General features: G+C 39.5%; 1 protein-coding gene and 2 long non-coding RNA genes across 3 annotated transcripts in view; 1 reads left to right on the top strand and 2 right to left on the bottom strand.

Annotated features, from left to right (window-relative positions):
* CCDC18 (coiled-coil domain containing 18) overlaps window positions 1-25,662 on the top strand; it is a 49,125-nt gene that overhangs the window by 5,770 nt on the left and 17,693 nt on the right. The window contains exons 3-18 of the mRNA XM_083357514.1: window positions 20-173; window positions 300-464; window positions 1,130-1,239; window positions 3,700-3,828; window positions 5,160-5,256; window positions 5,897-6,018; window positions 8,574-8,883; window positions 11,387-11,454; window positions 11,545-11,696; window positions 16,048-16,265; window positions 17,120-17,230; window positions 17,528-17,659; window positions 20,288-20,422; window positions 22,383-22,460; window positions 22,957-23,073; window positions 24,644-24,811. Of these exons, the coding sequence (XP_083213640.1) occupies window positions 20-173; window positions 300-464; window positions 1,130-1,239; window positions 3,700-3,828; window positions 5,160-5,256; window positions 5,897-6,018; window positions 8,574-8,883; window positions 11,387-11,454; window positions 11,545-11,696; window positions 16,048-16,265; window positions 17,120-17,230; window positions 17,528-17,659; window positions 20,288-20,422; window positions 22,383-22,460; window positions 22,957-23,073; window positions 24,644-24,811 (2,266 nt within the window). The remainder of the gene's footprint in view (window positions 1-19; window positions 174-299; window positions 465-1,129; window positions 1,240-3,699; window positions 3,829-5,159; window positions 5,257-5,896; window positions 6,019-8,573; window positions 8,884-11,386; window positions 11,455-11,544; window positions 11,697-16,047; window positions 16,266-17,119; window positions 17,231-17,527; window positions 17,660-20,287; window positions 20,423-22,382; window positions 22,461-22,956; window positions 23,074-24,643; window positions 24,812-25,662) is intronic.
* On the bottom strand, window positions 24-17,146 carry LOC310637188. Its single transcript, XR_014491885.1, has 3 exons — window positions 17,084-17,146; window positions 5,612-5,647; window positions 24-162 (listed from the first exon to the last, which is right to left on the bottom strand). It is a non-coding gene; the product is annotated as an uncharacterized lncRNA (long non-coding RNA).
* The window catches only part of LOC310637187, a 29,001-nt gene continuing 22,143 nt past the window's right edge, over window positions 18,805-25,662 (bottom strand). Inside the window, exon 4 of the long non-coding RNA XR_014491884.1 lies at window positions 18,805-19,688. This is a non-coding gene — a long non-coding RNA (uncharacterized lncRNA). The remainder of the gene's footprint in view (window positions 19,689-25,662) is intronic.

The following is a 25,662-nucleotide window of genomic DNA, read 5'->3' as shown; positions in this document are numbered from 1 at the left end:
TTTATTTTTGTTTTTCCAGTAATAATTCACATAATTCTGAACTTGGCGTTCATGACAGTGAGCTTGAAATTTTAACACTGGAAGATCTTGTTGATCCTTCTGAATTACAGAATAATACTGTGAGCAAAATGTCTTGGCGTAACAGTGATTCTTCAAGGAAACCTAGGAGCAAAGTAATTATTTGAGAATTTATAGCAGTATGCCTATGTTAGTTTTGGTTTACCTCAAATCCTGATACTGTTGATCCTAAAAATTCAAAATGAATAACATTTGTGTTTATTACAAATGCTTTTTTGTAGTCATATTCACTGGCTTTTGATAAGAGCATGGAAGAGGAAAATGAACTACTAAGAGACAAACTGAATGCAGTCCGTGAAAACAATGCTTCATTAATTTCTCAGAACCACAAACTAATGAATGAAATTGAAACTATAAAGTTTGAACTGAACCAGGCAAGAGCACAAGTAGGTATCTTTAAAAGTATGTGTATTACATGCTATATTGTTAATTATACCCTATAATATTCTCTTTTATGTTGATCTGTAATGTATAATGTTTTTATGTTAATACTTATGAATACTTAGCTGCAGTTTTTGTATTACCTTGGAGGAATGAATTTTAAAGTGGCATAACGATGTATCTTTACTGTATTAAAACCATAGTTCCATATTATATAAAGAAAAAAGCTACTTTGTTTTATGGACTATAAAGCTTGAGAGATACCTTATTTCTTTCATACATTACATTTTAAGCATCCACAGCAATATTACATCACTAAAAATGTTACTTATGAATCAATCCTAACCTTGCAACATTTTTATAGCTGTGTTTTATGATATAATTCTCAATGTTTTAAATATATCTTTAAGTGAAAAAGGCAAATATTCTTCATAGAATATTTTTATTTCTCCTGTGTTATTGATTAACTTAAAGTATCATGCTATGCTATGCGCAAGTTAAAAATATTGGAAATTGGTAAAGAAATAATTATCTATATTGGTTATTAAAGTTATTTGCCTACTGGAAGTAGCAAAAATATAGATTGAAAAAAGAGGTTTGTAATCAAATGTGCAAATGATCTTTTAAAAAGAACAATAATGGATTCTTCCTTTTTCCCTTATTTTTCTAGATATCTTTCCTGGAATCTACTCTGGGTACACGTTCAGTCCATATTCCAGTATTAGAAGAACAGATAGCAAGCTTGGAAGCAGATGCTCATGCTCAGGATAGTCTTCTAAAGTAATAATTGTTTAAATTAATTTTTCTAATTTGCAAGGTTGATTCATTCACTATTTTTCACTTGGAGCTTGGTTCACTCATTTCAGGTTGAGATGAAAGTTTGCACACTGTATCAAGTTGGGATTTCCTTTCTGAAAATAAGATATGCTCTAGGCTAGGCTCTCCAGTTCTGAGAATTCTTTATCTCTTGTTCTGAATGAGGTTGCACTACCCGAAACAGAGCCAGAGCAAAATTGGGAGTCCTCCTAAACTTATAGCTCCCGTTTGAGAAACAGGTAGCAACTGTGACTAGGTCAGTCTTTGCAGAGCTTTGTGTTGTGTGCTAATTGCACCCTTTCCTTGGATAGGAATCTCTGCTCACTGTCACTCACACTTTGGTCATCTCCTGCATAGACTAGTCTATAGTCTATTGGATCCTGTCTATTAGCATTGCTGAGATATTTGTATTGTATTTGTAGTGATGCATTTGTCTGTGCTTGTTGTAATTTAAATTGCCAATTGTCTACTTATTTTCTCTTGGGGAGGCGGGTTGATGTTTTTAATTATTATTATTAGCTGCCACCGAGTCTTTAGTTTGAAGTGTGTAGTGAGAAGGAAAAAAGGAAGGAAGGAAGGTTCTACCCCTTCCTATCCTCTTAGAAAACTAGTTTGAATACAGATAGTTGTTGACTTACGATAGCAATTGGGATTGGGATTTCCATTGGTAAACTATGTCATAAAGTGTAATAGCATCGCTTACCAATGGCAATCTCTTTGAGTCCTGGTTGCTGTCATTAAGTGAGTACTTTGGACATTAGACAATGCAACTTTCTGCTGGCTTTCCCATAATCAAAGTCAATGGTGAAGCCAGCAGGAAGTTGCAAGTCCATGTCCACAGGCAGATAAGTGGGATAGAGCGAGGGTGTGCAGAGATGGGTAAGGAATGTACATGAGATCCACTGCATGGCATGGCAAGTGCCATGTGAGTGCACAAGGGGTGTGCAAAAGGCATGGGTCAGGGAGGGTGTGCAAAAGACACAAAGGGAGAGTATGTGTCAGGTTTGGTGCGGTTAGCAAGTACAACTATGCACACAAGCACTGTGTGAATTGGGGAGAGTGGGCAACATAGTGTGCAAGAGGCAAGGCATTGGCAGGGTTGGGGAGAGTGCAAGGAGATGTGTAATAGGAGCCATTCAGTTGAGAAGGGTGCACAAAGGTATGTGACTGGCACCATGCAGGTCAAGGAGGGTGCCTGGGGATATGGGTTGGGGTGAGTGTGCAGGAGTGTGTGAGTGAGTGATGCAAGTGCAGAGGGACATGGTAGAGGGTGCATGAATGGGAGAACCTTAACCCAGTGGCTTCCCCATTGTCTTTTTGGGGAAGTTGGTAGTTGTTGTTTGCTGCGAAGTCCTGTCCGACCCGTTGCAACCCCATGGACAACGTTCCTCCAGGCCTTCCTGTCCTCTACCATCTTCTGGAGTCCATTTAGGCTCAAGCCTACTGCTTCAGTGACTCCATCCAGACACCTCGTTCTCTGTCGTCCCCTTCTTCTATTGCTGTCAACCTTTCCCAGCATTAGGCTCTTCTCGGCTCTTCTCCAGTGAGTCCTTCCTTCTCATTAGGTGGCCAAAGTGTTTGAGTTTTAGCTTCAGGATCTGGCCTTCTAAAGAGCAGTCAGGGTTGATCTCCTCTAGGACTGACCGGTTTGATCGCCTTGCAGTCCAAGGGACTCGCAGGAGTCTTCTCCAGCACCAGAGTTCAAAGGCCTCAATTCTTTGGCGCTCAGCCTTTCTTATGGTCCAGCTTTCACAGCCATACATTGCAACTGGGAAAGCCATGGCCTTGACTATACGCACTTTTGTTGACAGGGTGATGTCTCTGCTTTTTAGTGTGCTGTCTAGATTTTCCATGGCTTTCCTCCCCAGGAGCAAGCGTTACCAAGCACCCAGATCAGTATCATGTGACCGCAGAGGTGCTGTGACTGACAGAACTCTGAGGACCAGTCATAGCCACTATTCATTCAGTGCTGTTGTAACTTGGAACAGTTGCTGACCTAATTGTAGATCAAGAAGTCTTGATATCTAATGTTCTGATCTTTAGTGCAAGGGTCCCCAACCCCTGGACCTTGAGCCATTCGGAACCAGGCTGCGGAAGTGACGGGTAAGCACATGTGCACCCCCACTTGTACAGGCAGAGGGCAAGGCATGTGCGCTCTCTCCGTCTGCATGAGTGGCAGGCACGTGTGCCCACTGCTTGCACAGAACCAACCCCTCTTCCCCACCCCACCCCCCGGGCCAGAAAGGTTGGGGAACTCTGCTTCAGTATATTACTCTGGCCATTTATTTCTAATTTCTATACTGAAAATATGATTGGAGTGGGGGAGATGAGAATGCTTTCCAGCTGTTAATATTCATTAGCCAATATCTTTGCTATGTAAACTTACCATACTATTTTAAAATCTATATTCTCAATTGTCTTTAGAGATACAGAAGATAAATTAGAGGAAAGCCAGAAATTGCTAATGGAAAAAGAATATGATTTGCAGAAATTAAAGGAGGATTATAGAAAAATAAAGCATGATTTAATTGGACGGACCAAACAAGGGAAGAGGTGACAAAATTATTTTTTAAATACAGTAGCATTCAGCAGTAATGCTGCATGTCATATATGTGTTTGAGTGCATATTGAATATATATAAAAATAAATCAGGTTGTACTGGTTTTTGAACCAAAAAAAAATCCTGGCAGCTGACAACATCAAGTATACTGAAATCAAGAAAGCTAGTAGTGAATACATCACGAGTGAAGATCTTAAAATCCAAATTCAGTAAAGGAAATACCATCAAGGAAATTAACACGTGGGCAATTCCAGTCACTAGATGCACAGCTGGAATAATGGACTGGAATCTACTTAAATTTACAATTATTATGACTGGTGGAATCACTGGGTATTTTAATGAAATTTTATTTATTTATTTTAATTCCATTTATATCCCGCCCTTCTCCGAAGACTCAGGGCGGCTTACAAGCTTAGCAGTAGCCTTCATTCTATGTATATGCCTGCTTGTTAGGGCTTTCACACCCCCCCAAGTGGCATTATTACAAAGTCAGCTTAATTCCCCCCAACAATCTGGGTCCTCATTTTACTTACCTCGGAAGGATGGAAGGCTGAGTCAACCTTGAGCCTGGTGGGACTCGAACCTGCACTAATTGCAGGCAGCTGGTGAAATGGCTACTGCTAAGTAACGATTTGGGGAAAGCCAAACTGATCTGTCTGCAGAGATATTGAAATAGTCCTTCTGTTTTCTCTCTCTTTTGTTTATAGTTTCAAGTTGTCATATAGAGAAAGCCATGACGTAAAGCATGTACCGGTAAAAACAGAGGATTCAGGCCCATGTTTTAAATATTATAGGCACTGGTTTATACATGCCAAGTGTTAAAAAAACAATGGATTCTTCATTTTCTACAACTAACTTTTGCATCTGTTATTGGCATGGAAATAAATGAGTGTCTTACTTGTACAATTCTTTAGTTGGAGAGAAGAAATAATATCTGACATTTCCAATTTGCATGCATTTGAGGGTTTACTTTTGTGCTCTGAGCCACATTTGAAATTTATTTATTAAGTTTATATGCTGCTCATCTCACTATTAAGCAACTTTGGGAGGCTTACAACATACCGGTATTCTTGCATCAATAAATCTGCTTATGAAGGAATATTTGTCCAAAGCTAAATTTATTCTTAATTTCTCATGAAAAATATATAATTTGGATTCCTTGACATTTTGAAGATCTTTATGTAAACCTTTTTAAAACTGAGGTATGTTTGAATGAAATCCAACAAATACATATTATGTGTTGTTCAATTATTGCCCTTTTGTTGATGAACCATTATTTTATTTCACGTCTTTAAACTGAGCAACTTTAAATTTTCATTTAAAGAACTGAGCAGCAAAGAAATGAAGCCCTGTATAATGCTGAAGAGTTGACAAGAACATTTAAACAATACAAAGAGAAAATAACTAATAAATTGGAAAAGGTAAGAAAAAGATATTGATAATTTTAATAGAACATTTTATATACCTTGAAGCTATGAATTCAACTATTAGTTCTAAAACTAAAATCACTACTGCTGTTTAATATGCTTTTGCCTGTACCATAATAGCAACTTAGCTAATAAAAACAGATTTACTCTATATCAGAAACATAATTCCTTGTTGTTAAAAGGCTTGGAAGATAGAGACAGAATATAATGCCAGTTTATAAGAATATCGAAGGATACAGATTTACCCAGGAAAAAGTCTATTTGTCCTAAATGACCTGATAATTCAATAGACATGCTTATGATTGCATTATTTTTATTTATTTACTTCATTTGCATTCTACCCACTCACCAAACTCTAGGAAACTCATCCATCATAAAATAATACCTGCAAAGTAAGAAACAAAAATAACACAAATTACACCTAGTTCTCAACTTGCCATAATTTATTTAGCAACTGTTCAAAGTTACAATGGCACTGAAAAAATGACTTATAACTGATCCTCGTACTTCCAACCGTTGCAGCATCCTAGCAATCACCTGACCTAGTGCTTGGCAGACGTGATTTCTGCCTTATTTTATTATTTTGATAAATAATGGGTTGGTTGGTTCTAAATAATATATTACTTTTATTCAGGTCCAAGTTGAAGAACAAATGTTAGAAAAAAAATTAATGAACTGTGTAAATGAAAAGGAGAAGTTGCTCACACAATGTAATGCCTATAAAAGTGAGCTTGAAAACATAACAGATCAATTGAGGTAAGGGTCTGTCTGTGCTAGATTTTGGCATTTAAACAAACATAGAGTTGCTTTTATGATCATGAGGTCTTCTGACATCTGATAATGGTTAATAAAAATAGTTGTATGTCCCATTCAAGCTCTATAACAGGTAAGTAGCTACCTTTGTGCATATTTTGTCAATTATATAGTTTTAATATTAAGGGTAACTGGATTCTTCATATTCTTGTGTATTATTGTTTTGTATTCCACAGAAGATTTAGATTTTAAAATATTATTATTAAAATTATAATCAAATAGATTGTGAGAGCCAGTTGGATGTAGTGGTTAAGGCACTAGGCCACAGGTCTGCAACCCGCGGCTCTGGAGCCGCATGCGGCTCTTTCAGCCATCTCCTGCGGCTCCCAGTCCTCTGCCATGTGCAGTCCAAAAAAAAAAAGTGGGACTAAAAAAGTTCAACCAATCAATTCAAATATGCAGGGTAGGTGCATATCTCGCCTTGGCTCCACTCTTCAGTCAAACCCTGTTCTGCGCATGCGCGCATGTACACCCATGCGCACACATTTTTTGCGGCTCCCAGTTTTTCCTTTTGTGAGGGAACCGGTTCCGAGTGGCTCTTTCACTGTTTCAGGTTGCTGACCCCTGCACTAGGCTAGAAATTGGGAGGCTGTAAATTCTAGTCCTACTTTAGGCACAAAGCCAGCTGGGTGACCTTAAGCCAGTCAATCTCTCTTTGGGAAGTAGGCAATGGCAAAACACTTCTTAACTTTTGCCAAAAAAACTGCAGGGATTTGTCCAAGCAATAACCAGAAATTAAGCCTGACTGAAAGGCAACACAAATAGGTATATATTGCCCTGTCTGGTGGCAATAAATAGCTTAAGCCAAAAGCTTTTGAAAATGGGAAAATCACTGAACAATCTTTTATAATATAACATGCAATTGGGTTTATTGCAAAGGTGGTCAAAGTTTGAGGGAAGTGAGATTTAAATCTTCCTATTTGAAAGGCCATTTCTTACCCACTGGCAAATGCTTCCAATAATAAAATTGTTTCCAAACAGGTATATGCAGCTATTTTTTTCAGAGGCATGAAAGAGAGACTTGATGGATTATCTTTATTATTATAGACCTGCTTTATTATTGAGTTTATTGGGGGGGGACTCTATATCTAGAATCACAGGATGCCACTTTGTGGTTGTTCATGGAAGGCCTTGTGTAAAGTGACATCTGTATTTTGGAATGTTGTCTTCCCTGAAATTTGTGAGGTACCCACTGTTACATCTTCTAGGCATCTGTTGGAGATTAATCCCTTTTGTTAGATCTTTTTTGCATGAAAGCTAGCTTAATATTTTTCCCATTTTCCTTTTCTTTTGCTTTTTTTTCTTACTGTATATTTTTATATTGTTGTAATTCATACTTTTTATAGTGTATTTTATGTTTTCTCACATTGGATGCTTTGGTATAAAACGTGATGTATAAGTAGCCCTCAACTTAGTTGCTGAACAGGTGTCTGAAATTACAATAGGCCCCGAACAGATGCTTTATGGCCCGCAAAGCACTTCAGACCATAAAATGTCATTCCAGCCCCCCCCACACACACACACACTGTAGTCATATGATCGCATTTTGGGTGCTTGGCAACTGGCTTGCCTTTAAGACTGGTTGCAACATCCTGTGGTCACATGCCTGCAATTTGTGACTTTCAGAAGAAGGGGTTCACACGACCCCCATTCGATTAGGGATTCACTTAAAGACCACTACCAAAAATGTTGTATCTGGGCATGTGGATGCCTCAACTTACAACTGGAATCCAGTCCCAATTGTTGTCATAGGTTGAGGACTAACTAAAAATATTTTGAATAATTAACAGTTAAAATTCAGAACTACTGTATTTGCAATTGCTGGATGCCAGAAATTAGATGCTGGAAATTGCCAACCCTTAACTTATTGTCCATGCATATTATGGTTCACAAAGGGATGTTATGTGCAAAACAGTCTTAATTTCAGTTTTCAGCTGTTAGGGGTATTTCCATAAAACTACAGAAAACTGAAGTATATTGTTACTGTATTTTTCGAAGAATTATACTACTGTAAAAAACAAACCCATCCCTGGCCACCATTTAGCCTTTTCTGGCAGTAGACAACACTGGACAATTTTCTCTGATGTTGCAAGACCCAAAACATAAAACTGGTTAGCTTCTGAGAAAATATGGACTATTTAATTTTCTTTATCTTTTTAGATAAGTGGATAGACAGTTAGATAGCGATGGTATGTTTGTATGTTTATAGATAGATACCATACATACATATATAGATATTAAAAATGGTAATTGCTTAACGTGTGTTTTTGTGCCTTTAGGCTCCAAGTTGTCAGATATAGATTATTGACGCTTAATTGTAATTAATAGTTTTTTGTGACAGACTTCAGCAAAAGTTAGGATGAAGATTTCATATTCAAAAGATTGCACAGCTTTATTTAGAATTTATTTAGAATCCACTTAAAATAAAAAAATAAAAAATAAAAATGCTGAGAATAAGATAATCTTGAAGAACCTATTTATTTTGTTTTGCATTTTAGACAATTAACTGAAGAGAACTGTATTGGAACACAAAACCTTAAAAGCATGAAAGCAAAAGTGTCTGAAATGGAATTTTTGCTTAAACATTCTCAGCAAAAGAATCAGATGCTTGAAAATAAACTTCAAGAACAAAAAGCAACACTTGAAGAAAAAAGTGCCATAATAAATGAAAATGAAGACTTAAAAGCACTAATTGTGCAACAAAAAGATCAGCTTAAGTTGTATCGTCAAGAAATTCAACGTTCAAAAATTGAATTGAAAACTTTAGAAAATGTTATTTTCCAGTTGACCCAAAGCTCATTAAAAGAGGTACAATGATTTTTCTGATATTTTTGAAGGAACTATTAACAGTGTGTGGATATGTGTGTGTATCTATACTTTCAAGTCAGCACTGGTTCCTAGTAACTGTCTGGACCAGGTCTCTGCAGATTTTTGGCATGATTTTCAGAAGTGGTTTTCTACTGCCATCTTTTTAGGACTGAGAGAGTGACTGGCCCAAGGTCACCCACTCATATTGTTCCTAAGGCAGGACTAAAATTCATGTATTAGCAGTGATAAAATACAAATTCTTCTCGGTATAAATGAAAGAGTGCTTTTATCCCCATATAGAAGGACCAGAAACTTGTGAAACCCTTATCATAGCTATTGTTTTACTTGGTGGGATTTACACATTAACTACATTGGACTGTAACAGAGGTGAGTATACATCATTCAGGAGATTATGGTAACCCAGTCATTTTCTTAGTATATTGATTGAACCAGCTATCACATTAAACCAAACGTGGGAAATATGTTTGGTGAGCTTAGGGTTTATCATATGGTGTAAGCCCAGACTTTGAGATGCCACTTTAGGGACAACCCGTCATAGATAGCATCTATGAGATGACATACGGACCCTTGCTTAAAGAGGTAAATGCTTGTAAATTGTAAATGCTCTGAATAAATAGGATAACTGCATTTACACATCCTTACCTTGACTAGACTGTTGCTGAGCAGCTAATGAAATACTCAAAATGAATTACTCATGTTCTACCAGTACCACACTCTGTGGATAAAGAAAGTGTTTCCAAACAGGAACTGCTGTGCCATCCAGCTTCTTTCCCCTGATAATGTGTTCTTGCAAACACAGTTGCTCCTAATACAGGTAGTCCTTGACTTATCACCACAAACTGAGTCCAAACTTTCTGTTGCTAAGTAAGCCATTTGCTAAGTGAGCTTTGCCCCATTTTCTTGCCACAGTTAAGTTAGTAACACGGTTGTGCACTTATTAACACGGTTTGTTAAATGAATCTGGCTTCCCCATTGACTTTGCTTGTCAGAAGGTTGCAAAAGTTGATCACGTGACCCTGGAACATAGGATTCAGTAAATTTTGATCATGTGACCATGGAGATACTACAATGGTTGTAAGTGTGAAAAATGTTCCTATGTCATTTTTTTCAGTTCCATTGTAACTTTGCATGGTCACTAAATGAACTGTTATAAGTCAAGAACTACTTGTAATGGTAGATACTTATAAAGTATCAACTATGGTCCTTTTTTGATATAAGAACTACATTAATAGCGAGGGGAAAGAAAGAAAAAATTGAAGTGATGCTGAGGGGACAAAAATACGTCGCATATATTTGGTTTTCCTTCTTTTTACATTAATCTTACATATTTTTTGGAAATATCCTCACAATTTTGCAACAATTAAAATGGCTTACAGCGTTAAGGGGGTGGAATGAGAGTAAATCCTAGCTAAACTATCGAAATCACTTATCGTTGCTTTTGATTTCAATGGAAGAACATACGATTCAATATTTTATTTTAAAAATTGTATTTATTTGTTTTTACTTTGAGCTAGATGGTGGCTGCCTGTCCCACCAGATCCAGTACAAAAGGCGTGCTGCAGGTTCCATCTAGGCAGCTATATTTGGCAGGCCTGAGGCAGCAGGCCTTTTCTGCTGTGGCAGCCACATTGTGGAATCTTATCCCCTCAGGAGATGAGATCGGCCTCATCGCTCCTGAGTTTTCACTCTGCCTGATTAGGCCAGTAGGCCTGGGACCTCAGGGGACAGGTGTACGTGTGAGATGGCTCCATTATTGTTAACATTATCACTTTCTTATTTAGTTCTGCTTTTATAGTTTTTTAAATATTTTTAACAATTACCGGTATGTCATGATTTTAAGAAATTGTTGTTTTATATCTAGTTTTTAATTGGATTGTTGTATGTTACCCAGAGTCACTTTCTGTGAGATGTGTGACCATATAAAATTGAAAAATAAATAAACAAATGGTATCTATGAATGACTTTGTCAGGACCCACCCCAAACCACGTCTTAGGAAGACAAAACTCTTGGAGCCAAATCTTAGTCCAAAAGGAATCTTTACTATGACATGCTTGGTTGTAGGAATACAAGACAGGACTTAATATTGTTCTACAAAGTAAACCCTTATAAAGAGTTCCCGGTTCAACCCCCCCTTAACCCCATTTGGTCAGTCCCCCATCACTTACCTCGTATCATCCCTCTTGTGGGAAAAAGGAACTTAGGACCTTTTATGTTTATTGCTCTCTTCCTGACACAAGCCAGATGCTCCTACCCTAATCCCCCCTTTTGTTCCCCCAGTTCAAAAGGCTTCTCTTTTCCTTTGAAATGCCTAATACAGGCTCAATACACATTCGTTCCCTCCTCCTCTGGAGATGGCAGAATCCATGGAATAATGTTTTAAACATACATTTATGAATATGATATAAATGGATTCTGACAGACTTCTCAATAATTATAACAACTTTTGCTTTATATTTGTTTCTGTTTTTGCTCATTCTTTAGGCTAATCACTCTGATGAAATGTGCAGTAATTGGTCGGAAACAGATAGTCTTCTGAAAGAAGAGCTAAGGTATTATTTTAACTGTAACTTATTAAGGATCAAGTAAATTCATTATGAGTTATAAAAAATAAATCAATTATCATACACTATTTTTCTTAGACAGAAAATTAACTTTCAAGAAGCAGGAATTCAGAAACTTCAGACAGAATATATGGCCTCTAAGCTAGGTCACGTTTTCTCTGAAGATGATGAGGCACAGGAATTGAATGGCCTAGAAACTGAACCAGTAAAACTCAGGGGAAATCAGACAGGTACGTATAATTGTTATATGACTTCAGTAGTAAGGCAGTATATTTCTGCAAATTTAACAGAAAAAAAAGTAAGTTCTTTCTAGAATACTAGTTAGTTGCTTCTCCAAAATACTCCATTTGAAAGTACAATAAATGGCAAGAATATCCATCATGCTTAAATCTGACTAGCACCACAGTGGTATAAAGCTAAACAGGTCACTTCCTAGGTTATGTAGAAATAGTAGGTCATGTTTATGATTGATATGGCATTTACTGAAGTAATTTTTCTTCTTTGAGGCATTATGTTCTTTTGGATTGGGAAGGCAACTTTCTTGGGAAGTCAGAACCATGTTTTGGTACATAACCTAACACACAGGTCTGCAACCCGCGGCTCCGGAGCCTGCCGTGCAGTCAAAAAAAAAAGTGGGACTAAAAAAGTTCAATCAATCAATTCAAATATGCAGGGTAGGTGCATATCTCGCCTTGGCTGCACACTTCAGTCAAACCCTGTTCTGCGCATGCTTGCATGTATGCGCATGCGCACATATTTTTTGCGGCTCCCAGTTTTTCATTTTGTGAGGGAACCGGTTCTGAGTGGCTCTTTCACTGTTTCAGGTTGCTGACCCCTGACCTAACAGTAAGAGATGACTCAAATTTTCAGTCCTTTTCTCAATTTTTACAAATTGTAATATGAGCTGAAGGCTTTCTGCAGTAAATTCTATGTTCACTCTTAATTTTGAGAAACATGCCTCCCTTTCAGTCATGTTCCTTCAAATTGTTTTATAATGTTTTTGGTATATTCTTGGAAGGCCATAGGCTGTCCATCTATAAGCTGCCTGATTTGTATGGCAGATTTGATTAACAATACATCATTGTAATGTGATCAGAATAACAAACGTTCGGGGCCACACTGGGAAGGAAAATTTAGAGCAATTCACTTCACTTTTCTAGCAAAAACTTCTACCAGCATAAAGTGGTCTTTTTGTTGCCAGTGGGTATGGATTTATATCATGGTTCACACTGAGGTAAAGCGGAAATGGTTAACTTCCAATGTAACAAAAAAGTAATCAAAGAAACAAATACCGTATATACTTGAGTATAAGCCGAATTTTTCAGCCCACTTTTTGGGCTGAAAAATTCCACTTCGGCTTATACTCCAGTCAACAAAAAAACTTACCGAGGACTTGTGCGCGGCCGAGGCTTTGGAGCTTCCGGGATCGCGCTCACCTCTCCCAAGCCGCCGTCCGGAGACCTGCCGAAGTTTGGGGAGGTTTGGGGAGGTGCGCGCGCACCTCCCCAAACCTCCCCAAACGAAGCCGGGTCTCCGTTCCTCCGCCCCCTGCCTGCCTGCTTCTTTCCACAGCGGAAAGAAGCAGGCAGGCAGGGCTCGGAGGAACGGAGACCCGGCGACGTTTGGGGAGGTTTGGGCGCCTCCCCAAATATCCCCAAACGTCGCCGGGTCTCCGTTCCTCTGTGCCCTGCCTGCCTGCTTCTTTCCACAGCGGAAAGAAGCAGGCAGGCAGGGGGCGGAGGAACGGAGACCCGGCGACGTTTGGGGAGGTTTGGGCGCCTCTCCAAATATCCCCAAACGTCGCCGGGTCTCCGTTCCTCTGTGCCCTGCCTGCCTGCTTCTTTGCACAGCGGAAAGAAGCAGGCAGGCAGGGGGCGGAGGAACGGAGACCCGGCGACGTTTGGGGAGGTTTGGGCGCCTCCCCAAATATCCCCAAGCGTCGCCGGGTCTCCGTTCCTCTGTGCCCTGCCTGCCTGCTTCTTTCCACAGCGGAAAGAAGCAGGCAGGCAGGGGGCGGAGGAACGGAGACCCGGCGACGTTTGGGGAGGTTTGGGCGCCTCTCCAAATATCCCCAAACGTCGCCGGGTCTCCGTTCCTCTGTGCCCTGCCTGCCTGCTTCTTTGCACAGCGGAAAGAAGCAGGCAGGCAGGGGGCGGAGGAACGGAGACCCGGCGACGTTTGGGGAGGTTTGGGCGCCTCCCCAAATATCCCCAAACGTCGCCGGGTCTCCGTTCCTCTGTGCCCTGCCTGCCTGCTTCTTTCCACAGCGGAAAGAAGCAGGCAGGCAGGGGGCGGAGGAACGGAGACCCGGCGACGTTTGGGGAGGTTTGGGCGCCTCTCCAAATATCCCCAAACGTCGCCGGGTCTCCGTTCCTCTGTGCCCTGCCTGCCTGCTTCTTTGCACAGCGGAAAGAAGCAGGCAGGCAGGGGGCGGAGGAACGGAGACCCGGCGACGTTTGGGGAGGTTTGGGCGCCTCTCCAAATATCCCCAAACGTCGCCGGGTCTCCGTTCCTCTGTGCCCTGCCTGCCTGCTTCTTTGCACAGCGGAAAGAAGCAGGCAGGCAGGGGGCGGAGGAACGGAGACCCGGCGACGTTTGGGGAGGTTTGGGCGCCTCCCCAAATATCCCCAAACGTCGCCGGGTCTCCGTTCCTCCGCCCCCTGCCTGCCTGCTTCTTTCCGCTGTGGAAAGAAGCAGGCAGGCAGGGCGCAGAGGAACGGAGACCTGCCGACGTTTGGGAAGGTTTGGGGAGGTGCGCGCGCACCTCCCCAAACCTCCCCAAACTTCGGCAGGTCTCCGGGCGGCGGCTTGGGAGAGGTGCGCGCGATCCTGGAAGCACCGAAGCAAGTCCTCGGTAAGCTCTGGGCGGTCACTTGCTTCGCGTCCCCTGAGGGAAGGGGGGGCGACTGGAGCAGGCGTGTTTCCTCGCCTGCTGGGCACCGCGATTTGCCTGGGGAACGCACGGGCCCCGAATAGCAGCGTGGAGCGAGGAAGCGGACAGCCAGGGCTTCCCGGAGAGCCAAGGCCACACAGGGTATTCCTGTGTATTCAGGCTTGCAAAATGGCGGATCGAGCCTCTGCTGGCGGCAGAGGCTTGCAGAACGGCGGATCGGCTTATACTCGAGTCAACAACTTTTTCCAGTTTTTGGGGGTGAAATTTGGGGTCTCGGCTTATACTCGAGTCGGCTTATACTCAAGTATATACGGTAAGCGTTTTTGATGATAAACAAGTTTCAGAAGTAAAATACAATGACCTTACCTTCAGCAAGCAGAAAAACTGGTCAAATGGTCTTATTTTGTACTGGGCAAAAGTATTATTGTTGCAAATAAATGCATATTTGTTTATGCATATGTGGTAAATAGAACATATCAAAATCGGCCTTCTAAGATTCAGTGAGAGAAGCTGACATTTTGAGATTTCGGCTCTTTGTGTATAGTAAGAGCTGAACCTCAAGCATTGAGCTATTAATTAAACCAGGGTGAGTTCAGGATACCTCACTCCTCCCTAATACTTTATCTCACAAAATTATCATTGAGGATAGGCAAGCCCAATGATCAAAGTCCAAATCCATTTCTTTTATCACAATACCTTCTGATTTTAGACCAGTCTTGATCTTACCCTGGTTCATTCTCCGGCTGTAGGAATTGATAGATTAGCTCCCTTGGTTCACTGGATTAGGGAAATGTAAGCTGGTCAGTTAAAATGGCCAAAACTTTGGCTTTCATTGTGATCTGTACTACATTAGACTTTCTATTAAAATTATTGTTTGGGGTGGGCCTGTTTGAGAGCATGGAATGTGTGTGATAAGATATGGTTTACTTAGCCACGATTTATCGAACAAACCACAATTGATTGGGAGTACACAACTTTCTGAATTACAAACTGGTTTAAAAGCAGTGGTTGAGTTCATATAATGAGTTATCAATCTACTTTACACTTCAGCTTGATGTATTAACAAACTATACAAAAGAATTTCTGTGCTCAAAAAACATTTTCCTCAAAAAAGAAAATGGCTATCAAATCAGTTCAAATATCTATATTTATATCTAAAACAGGATTTCCTCCTCCCCATTAGGCAAAGCAAAAAGTGGCTTCAGTAGCCAGTAGGGTTTAGATGACATAATTTACGAAATATTTTACTTTTATGTTGCTGTACAGGTAGTCCTCAACTTACAACAGTTCATTTAGTGACCGTTCAAAGTTACGACACTGGAAAAAGCGCTTTATAACCATTTTTCACACTCAACTATTGCAGCATCCCCATAGTCACATGATCAGAATTCAGACCTTTGGCAACTGAATCACATATATGACTGTTGCAGTGTCCCCAGGTCATGTGATCACCTTTTGCAACCTTCTAACAACCAAAGTCAATGGGGAAGCCAGATTATCTGTATTTTTATTAACAGTTAAGAGAGAATTCTGCACCAAAATATTAAGTTTGATGCATGCATCTAAATTATTAATGCGGATCTAAAAATGGATTCTAACATTAACAATACTTAGGTAAAAATGCATAGCTTTAAATATTGTATGTTCTAAATTTTTATAAACATCTAAACATTGTCTCATTTTTAAAGGGACAAAGTGTGAACAACTGGAACTTATCAGTAAACAGTTTGAAAAAGAGAAGCAAATCTTAATTAGAAATTTAGAAGAACTACGTATTAAGCTGGAAAAATCAGAAGAAGAAAGTACTGTTTTAAAAAATAACATTGCCCAGAGAACTAATCAGTTTCAAACAATACAGGAAGAGCTATTAGAGAAAGCTGCAAAATCATGTCGCTTGGAACGAGAAGTAAGTGAAAACAAAGAAGTCTGTTCTTGAAGGCTATCTTGTTTAATTTTATTTTTATATAATGCCTAGGAAATTCCAAGAATATACATTAATTCATCTGTGATAATATATTCTGGCTAGAATTTGCTTGTTGCATCAATACTGAAATAACCTTTCATTATGTTTTCTTTCATAGTGATAAGTCACATTGGCTTAAGATCATTCTCACTACTGAAGCAATGAATAGTTAAGGCCTTTTGGGATAATTTCTCAATGTCTGAAGTATGCAATAGCCATTGTAATATAGTCCCCAAAGCCCAAAACTAATGTAACAATATATTTTGTCATCGTATAAAACAGCAGATACCTATGTACTTCTTGTCCCAGACATGACTGATATTGCTGTTGATTTTAACAAAAATAACAAAGATTTACCTTGCAGTATAAAATGAGCAGCCAGAAAATTTGATTAAAATAAATAAAAGGAGAAGTGACATGAGATTATAGGTAAATGGGGTGAACTGTAAATGTGAATGAGTTTATGCCTTACAATTTAAGTATGTATGCATATTCTTAATTACAGCTCATGTAATTTGCCATCACTAATACCCTAAACCAGGGGTCTTCAAACTTGGCCCTTTCATGACTTGTGGACTTCAACTCCCAGAATTTGTCAGCCAGGCATATTCTGGGAGTTGAAGTCCACAAGTCATAAAAGGGCCAAGTTTGAAGACCCCTGCCCTAAACCCTGAAAAAACATATACTGCCATTGGTGCAACCATCTGCAGTAAATAGAAGTTACCATTATCTATATAATAAATATATAAAAGTATATCAACCTTTGTTCTTTTCAGTTTGTGTACATATTCTTGTAGGTAGCAAGAAAATCCTCCCAGTTTTCTATCCTTGAAAAACAGTTGGAAGAAAAAACTTTTGCTTATGTAACTGCGCTTGCAAGAAATACTGAATTGGAACAGGAATTAATGGTAACAGGCTTTTACTTTTTTTTCAATATTTTGTAGTAGAATGAGATACATTAATCTAACACGATGTTAAACAAATTCTGCTAATACGCTTTGTTTTATTCAGAGCATGTTTCTAATACAATTTATAAAAAGCAGAATTCCTTTTTATTTTGTATAAAATTGTGTATCTGATTTTTGCCTGTTAATTTTATAGCTAATTTTCTAATTATGCTTACACAGCGAGATAATGGTTATCAAAATATCTATATAATTTTTCAACTAGTTTTCAAATTGTAAAAAAAAATATTTTTTTTCTAGGTAATGAACTCTCAGCTTCAAAGCATGGAAAGAAATATCATTGAAGAACAAGAACACTTCTCTGTAATGTTAGAAGAAACAAAGTTAATTAATCATGAGCAACAAAAGGAGATGGAAAAACAAATTGATCTAGTAAGTCTCAAAGTTGTATAATATGAATTACTGAAATTAAAATTTCAGTTCAGTTCCCAACTATTATGGTGGGCTCTTGCACTTAGAAAAGATATATCTCTGCCATATTCTATTTGGGATTGACTGTATGTAAACAGCTAACAGCATGGCCCTCTGAATTTACATAGGAGCTATTTCATGCAATAAGTTCTTTGTGGAGGCAGTAATGCATGGCTTTTTTAAAAAAAAATCATGCTACAGCAGATGTCAATTAAAAATAGCTAATGTTCCAATTGATAGAATATTGTACTGTCAAGTGCTATTTTTCCCCATGAATTTCTTGCTACAAGGAACAGTTGCCATGCTGTTCTATTCTGAGCAGGCAAACAACAGCCGGCTTCCAGGAACTGCATGTTATCTATTAAAAGACTAGAAAGAGTACATTCACTCTTCTGAGTTACATTAATCCCACAATTTGCATGAGGAAGAGTTTGGATGTAATATAAATGTGCAATTTGCCACTGGTACAGGGTAGCTTGAATTGTAGCTGCCACCTAGCAACTACAGTACTGTTATCCACTTTCTTCTTTCTTTTCAATTCCTGCATGTCTCTTAGGTCTCCAAAGTCAGGAAAAATAATTGGAATAACAATTCTAGCATTTGTTTCCTACATAAAGAACAGGGTAACAATGCAGTTCTATCATATTGTATGTATTGTTATGGCTTTTTAATGCTGCTGTTGCTGTATTTATTTACTTATTTATTAAATTTATGTGCTGCCCATCTCATCAGAAACAAATCTGGGTGGCTGACAGACATTAAAACTAATGCACATTAGAATAATAAAAGAACAAAAATAAACACTGTTGAAGGTGGGAAGGAGTATTGATGATACTTCAACCCATGGTGGTAGAGGAGCTCACCCTGCAGCTTCACGTAGATGTAAAATAGGAATGGAGAGAGTACCAGTACACTCAAAAGGAGCAGCTGTGAGCTGGATCTCACTCCCTATCAATACTGATTGGGATCAGCTTTGTAGAAAGGAGCCAAACCAGCCCCAAACCTTGTAGACCAAGGGTGTCCAACTCGCAATGTCACATGACATGTCATGACATATATCGTGACTTTTTTTCCATTACCGGCAATGGGGTGGGTGCAGTTTCGGCATGACACATCTGGCCCGTGGGCCAGCAGTTTGACACCCCTGCTGTAAACAGCCCAAAAGGATCCACGGTCAATGATATCAAAGGCTGCTGAGGCATCAAGGAGAGTAAGGATGGTTGCACTACCCCAGAGTGCTCTTGCCAGAGATCATCAAGTGCAGCCAATACTGTTCCATAACTGGGCCTAAATCCTAACTGGAAAGGGTCCAGATAATCTTTTTTTACCCAGGATCCTTTGAAGCTACTAAGCAATTACTTTCTCTACCATCTTTCCTAAAAAGGCAAGTTTCGAAACTGGAGGAAAATTGTCCAGATAGATGGGATCGAGAGATTTTTTTTATTTTTTATTTTAGGAGGGGACAAACCAGGGTCTCCTTAAAAGATCTAGGGAATATTCCCTCCCACAGTGAGGAATGAATCAGTGCCTGAACCTCCCTGGCAGTCCTCATCCTGGAGGCTTTTATCAACCAGGAGAGACAAGGATCTAATTGACAGGTGGTTGTAATGATAACATTGAGGAGACTGTCCACTTCATCGGGTCCAACAGGATTGAACTGTTCCCAGATAACTGGGTAAAACTTTTCTCCAGCATCTCACATGGATCAGCACCACACATGGTTTCCAACTGGGAACGAATCTGAGCGACTTTTGTCAGGTGCTGAATAAATTGAGCCCCACTGTCCCAGGAAGGACTGGGTGATTCTGAAAAGGGTTGCTAGGAAACACTCTGGATGCAGTAAGGGCTGAAAAATAATGATGGGTTCGGGACTCTTACCACCACAACATAGGCCTTAAGGGCAGCTTTAAGTCGTGTCCGGAGTTATCTCTCGTCTTCCTCCAGCAGTCCTCTAGGCATCTGTTAATCCTTCTCAAAACTTGCAGGTCTTCTATAAACCACAAGGAGAGGCAAGCACAAAAGGTTAAGAGAAGCTCCTGCGATCCTGCCCAAAGCCTCAGCTGCCCTTTGATTCCAGGCCATTAGTAGGTGCAGCAACCCCTTCTCCCCCCCCATATCCCCCAGTTTAGATCCATAAATATTATACCTTATACAAGAAACAGCATTGTTTGGAAGCTACACCTACAGGCTTTGAAATGTCAGAAACAGGTGAATAAATCACTACAATGTTCTTTCCAATTGGGAAAACACTGCTACAAAATGAGGTTGATGATGAAAGAATTGGAGTTCAGCAGTGAGAGATAATTGTAAACATATTTCTGCAGGTTTCTCAAAGTTCATTTAAAGCCCCTCCTCCAGTAGGCCAGAGGTTCTAGCAAATGCTCTGCTTTTTCAGTTCTCAATCTCTGTACCTCTATTTCTTTCAGCAGTCTTAATATATAGCTATTTATGTGTCTATAGTAAATATGATAATCTATCTTTCAGATTTGTGTAAAATATTGGAGGGGGCCTTCTTCTAATATTGATGAATAGGGGAGGTATATGTGGGATATTGGATAAGTCAGTTAAAAATCTTTCTATCTTTTATAGCTTCAATCTGAACTAGAAACTAAAAACCAGCAATTCCTAGAACAAGAGAAAACAATGTCCATTTTCCAGCAGGATGTTTTACATAAACAGCATCATCTTGAATCATTGGATCGACTCTTAATAGAAAGCAAAGAGGTAGCATTTTTGAACAAAAACGGTTCTTGGGATTTGGGTTGGACTGTTTGAAAATTATTGCTTGCAAATTGTTCCCTATTTAGCATCTGAAAAGCAATTTGAGAGTCTTGTCAGAATCCATTTATATTTCATTTCTAACTGTCTCTTCTGTGCAAAACCCAAATCTCACCTTTCCCTGGATTCTGCCATTCCTGAGGAGAAGAGGGAACAAGCATGGGATTTTATTACTTTCCCTTCTTTCCTTAATTGTAACCTTTGTGTATTCCGCCTGCCTGCTATCCATCACAATATAACCAATTACCAGGCATTCCCCTCTTGCGGACACCTAAGAAAGTGGGTGGAAAGTGGGGAAGGAACGCTTTCGCTTTCGGAATCTGGGTTGTTTCTCTGGATGAAATGTGAGGAGGTGGGAATGATGGACCTTGGCTGTTCTGAAACTGATCGAATGAACTGAGGGGTGGAATTTGCTTGGGGAAACTTTAAAAATATCAATCTGTGAGGGGATTCTTCAGATCCTGTCTATTATACCTGCCATCTCCTATTTCTTAGTAAAAGTTCCTACTTGGAAAACCTTGTCTCCAAGAGTCCTTCTTTTCTAAGATGTGGGCTGAAGTGGGTTCTGACAGAGTCACTGTTACTAGGAAACTTTGCACTAACAACTTTCAGATGTAATCTCTAATTAAAAATTATAAAATAGTCACATCAGAAAAAAACATATTTCTAGGTTTGATATAGTTACTTGTTCAATATACTTGTTCTGGCTTTCATGACTGGTATTTGTTGGACAGTGTTGAGCTTCAGAGTTTACTGACTGTGCTTTAGACAACAGATTTTCTGATGTTTTGCCAGCAACTATGGCTGATCAGCATTCCAATATTGATCATTCAGAAGCTAGAATGAACAAAGGATCAATCAGGATACAACACCACAAAATTGGCCAATCAGAATTGGGCATAAACAGAGACTAGCTCTCATCAACCTGCACCAACCTGCACTAAAGACCAATCTGTTCACCTGGCTATAAAGTTAGGAGCCCAATCAGTCCCTGTTCAATTGCCTGTGGTCTGCATAGCTAATTACCTTGCCTTTGAAGATGCCAGTCACAGTTGCCCATGAAAGATATCTTTTGTCTAGGCCACAGTCACAATCCTGAAGTTCAACATTGCCCAACAGTCACTTGTTCATTGGATTAGCTAAATATATCGTTCATGTTTTATTTTATGAACTTGCGCATATTTCAACGGATGGCAGAATCTTGCCAAATATATCTGGCATCAGAAGTTAAATACAATTGTGCCTAGTTAAGATTTGGATAGGAGGTAAACAGGAAATGTCAATGTATTGGCTACTTTGAAATGTTAAAATACATCCTGGAAAGAAGTTATGGCAAACCATGTCCATATAGTGTCAAAGAAAGTACAGCTTGTGTCCATGTAGTTGAGCTCAAATAATGTGCATTTTTGTAGTATCTTGATATGGCTAGATGAATTATGATTTCTTACTATCTTCATTCCCATTGCTCCCATCAAAAAATCTGAGATGCTTCGTTCAAGCAAGCAGTATTTTATAGATAAACAGACCCTTTTCTATTACTTGAAACTTTTTTGAATTTATGAGCTGTTGGAACCCCCATATCCTAGTGGCATAACTGTTTGGTTGGTGCTAGAGACACAGAATTAAGAAATAGGAACATGAAATTAGATAGATGCCTGAAGGATGAAAACCTGAAAACAAAAGACTTGGGGGTGGGGGGGAATAATACAATTCTGCAAAATGGAAGAGAAGTCTAGAAAATGAATTTAATCCAAATGTCTTAAAACAGCATACCTGCAGATTTTTCTTTTATAGAAAAACAAGTCACATTCAACTTGCTTGAGAATTTGTAACCATATGAGAAATATAGTAGAAAAGTCCCAGTTTTTAAAAACATCAAATACTCTGTTGATTCTGAAAAAAACAGGAAATGGAAAAACAAAAAATAAAAAAAGATGAAGCTTTAAAGAAATTACAAGACCAACTTGCTGATGAAACAGTCAAGGTTTGTACAATTTTTGTGGTTTCTCAGAGCTTTCTATTCTACTTAAAAGTCTTCCCTTATTTTTCATTTTCTTTCAAAAAGAAAAGTAGCAGAATGGTAGATGGATCCTCTGCAGTAATTACACTTTTGGCTTAAATTAATGGGTAGCCTGTTTTAGTCTTTAAAGAAAACATCCATGAATGGATGATTTCCTTTAAGTTTGTTCTGTTGATTAAACAACTATTACTATTGTTCAAATAACTTAATACTGAATGTAGCAATTTTTCAGGAATACCAAGCATTCCAGAATCAATTAAAAAAAACCTCCCCTGTCACCAGGGCTTACAAAATAGGAAACACAAAAGGAAAAAAGAAAAGGGGGGGGCAAATAGTCATCACGTTAGTGTGTTTATAATAATCACCTGAGATGAAAACCATTATTAGTGTAGCTAATAAACTAAACTTATATCTAAGCAGATAGTCTTTCTTCACTATTATGTTTCCTTTTGTTTATTAGGTCAAACAATTGCAAAAAGCGTTAGAAAGCTGTAAGCAAGATATAGCTTTGTATTTAGATCATTTAGAAGAAAATAAAGTGCTGTTTGAAAAGCAGTTGGAGAAAAAGTCTGAAGAGGTAAACATGCCTTTTTCACCTTGCTCCTCTTTCTATGTTATATTTGAGTCGATATACAGAAAAAAATACTATTCTGCTAGACCATGGGTCGGCAACCCGCGGCTCCGGAGCCGCATGCGGCTCTTTAAGCTGTCTCATGCGGCTCCCAGTCCTCCTCTGCCATTCTGCAAAAAAGTCCCATTGAGAGAATGGGGCGGCGGAGGTTTGGAGAGTTGATGCCTTTCGGGGCCAAAAGAAATGCAAACGAAGGCAGCAGCTCCCCAAATGGGGCAACAGCGGTTTGCAGAGCTGCGCGCACAGCTCTCCAAACCTCCTCCTCCCCGTTTGCAGGGCTGCTGGCTTCCTCAAACATGGACGAAGCCGGCTGATCTCCAAACGGGCGGAGGAGGTTTGGAGAGCTGCGCAGCTCTCCAAACCTCCGCGGCCCCGTTTGGATAGCTGCTGCCTTCGTCCGCTTTTTAAAGAAACGGCGCCCCGTTTGGAGAGTTGCTGCCTTCGTGTTTGAAAGAAACGCGGAAGAAGGCAGCTCTCCAAACCTCCGCGGCCCCGTTTGGAGAGCTGCCTTCGCATTTTGGAGACCTGCGCAGCTCTCCATACCTCCAGTGCCCCGTTTGGAGAGCTGCTACCTTCTTCCGTGTTGCTTTCAAACATGAAGGCAGCAACTCTCCAAACGGGGCGCCATTTCTTTAAAAAGCGGACGAAGGCAGCAGCTCTCCAAACGGGGCCGCGGAGGTTTGGAGAGCTGCACAGCTCTCTAAACCTCCACATCCCCGTTTGGAGAGCTGCCTTCACGTTTTGGAGACCTGTGCAGCTCTCCATACCTCTGGTGCCCCGTTTGGAGAGCTGCTTCCTTCGTCCGCATTTGAAAGAAACGCAGAAGGGAGCAGCTCTCCAAACGGGGCGCCGGAGGTTTGGAGAGCTGCTCAGGTCTCCATACCTCCAGTGCCCCATTTGGAGAGCTGCTGCCTTTGTCCGCTTATGAAAGAAATGTGGACGAAGGCAGCAACTCTCCAAACCTCTGGTGCCCTGTTTGGAGAGTTGCTGCCTTCGTGTTTGAAAGAAATGGGGGCAGAGCTGGTGCTTGTTTTGCGCATATGCATGCACGCATGCACACGCACATTTTGCGGCTCCCACTTTTTTGTGTGTGTGACGGAACCGGTTCCGAGTGGCTCTTTCACTGTTTCAGGTTGCCAACCCCTGTACTAGACAATAGAAAATGTAATTTCATTTTGTTAGCTACATTACTGGAAATAAATGAGAGAGAAAGTTCATTGATTTTATAATACAACGAGACCTTAGTAGTCACTAAAGGCAAAGAACGTGTTGTTTGGTTATGTGGAAGTCACTCTGAAAATCAGTATCCATTCCTAATTATTTTAAGCTAAAGCATGTTTTCAAATATAGTCCATATGTAGATTTTTATTTCCATTTATAATAGTTTAATAAAAAAACACAACTTGTTAGTAGCATAGATATATATTGATACCGCAGACTACTCTGCTTAAGGTGAAATAGCTGGAAGCTGAAAAACTAATTGCGTTGTTGCAGTCTCATCATATTTATTTTTCAGATCCAGAGGTTGCAAAAAGAAATAAAGCATAAGAATGACAATCTTCAGTCAACTAATGAGCAAAATCTTGCTCTACAGCAGAGTCTGCAGCAGCAGCAGCAAATGTTACATCAAGAAACCCTTAGGAATAGTGAATTAGATGACAGCCAAATAAAGCTCCAAAAGCAGGTACATTCTTTATGATAAATATTTTAAAAACGTATGACAAGCGTTTGTATTGTTCATATTCTGTGTTTTCTGTTACCAAGCATATTTGGAATGAAACAATTTCATCTTATTTTGAAGCATTAACTTGAATTAAGAGTGTTCTTGTGGGTATGCCAAAGTTTAGCTGGAAGAATTGACTATTTTACCCTCAGAATGCATCTTGAAAGAAATTTGCTCTATGGCTAGGATCCCAGTATGGGACTTTGAGGCAAAGCGAGGTCTAAGCCTCCAGCATTTTTTATACAAAATAAAAATGGCAATTTTAATTGTAAGCCACTTATAGTTTTTAAGCCTATCACAGAAGAAAAAATAAATTTGGGTAAGGAAAGAATCTTTATCATTTTGCCTTTTGATGGATTTTTGTTTTGTTGCTGGTGTCCCAACTCTGACACTACTGGAAGTCATCCAGTGTGCAAAGGCTTGGTCCAACCTTACAGAAATATTCCAGTCTGAAGTAGGCATTTGACTGCAAAATGACGTTTGGAATAGATAGTTTCAAGGTCAGAAAAAAACATTTTACAGCTAGGACTAGAACTGACTAGGGATTGTCAGTTCTAGTCCCACCTTACACATGAAACCATCTGGGTGACTTTGGGCCAGTCACTCTCTCAGCCAAACCCATCTCACAGGGTCTTTGTTGGGGGGAAAGGAGGAAAAAGATGTGTTGTATATGTTCCCTTCCTTGAACTATTTGTAAAAATAATAAAGATGGGATAAAAATAAATAAAATAATAGTAATGTTTTTCTTACTTTCTGAAAAATGACTATATATATATATATATGTGTGTGTGTGTGTGTGTGTGTGTGTGTGT

Source organism: Vipera ursinii (assembly GCF_947247035.1).
Source record: "Vipera ursinii genome assembly, chromosome: 3".
Classification (NCBI taxonomy): domain Eukaryota; kingdom Metazoa; phylum Chordata; class Lepidosauria; order Squamata; family Viperidae; genus Vipera; species Vipera ursinii.
Note: the sequence above shows the minus strand (reverse complement) of the source record. Positions and strands in the feature narration are given on the sequence as shown.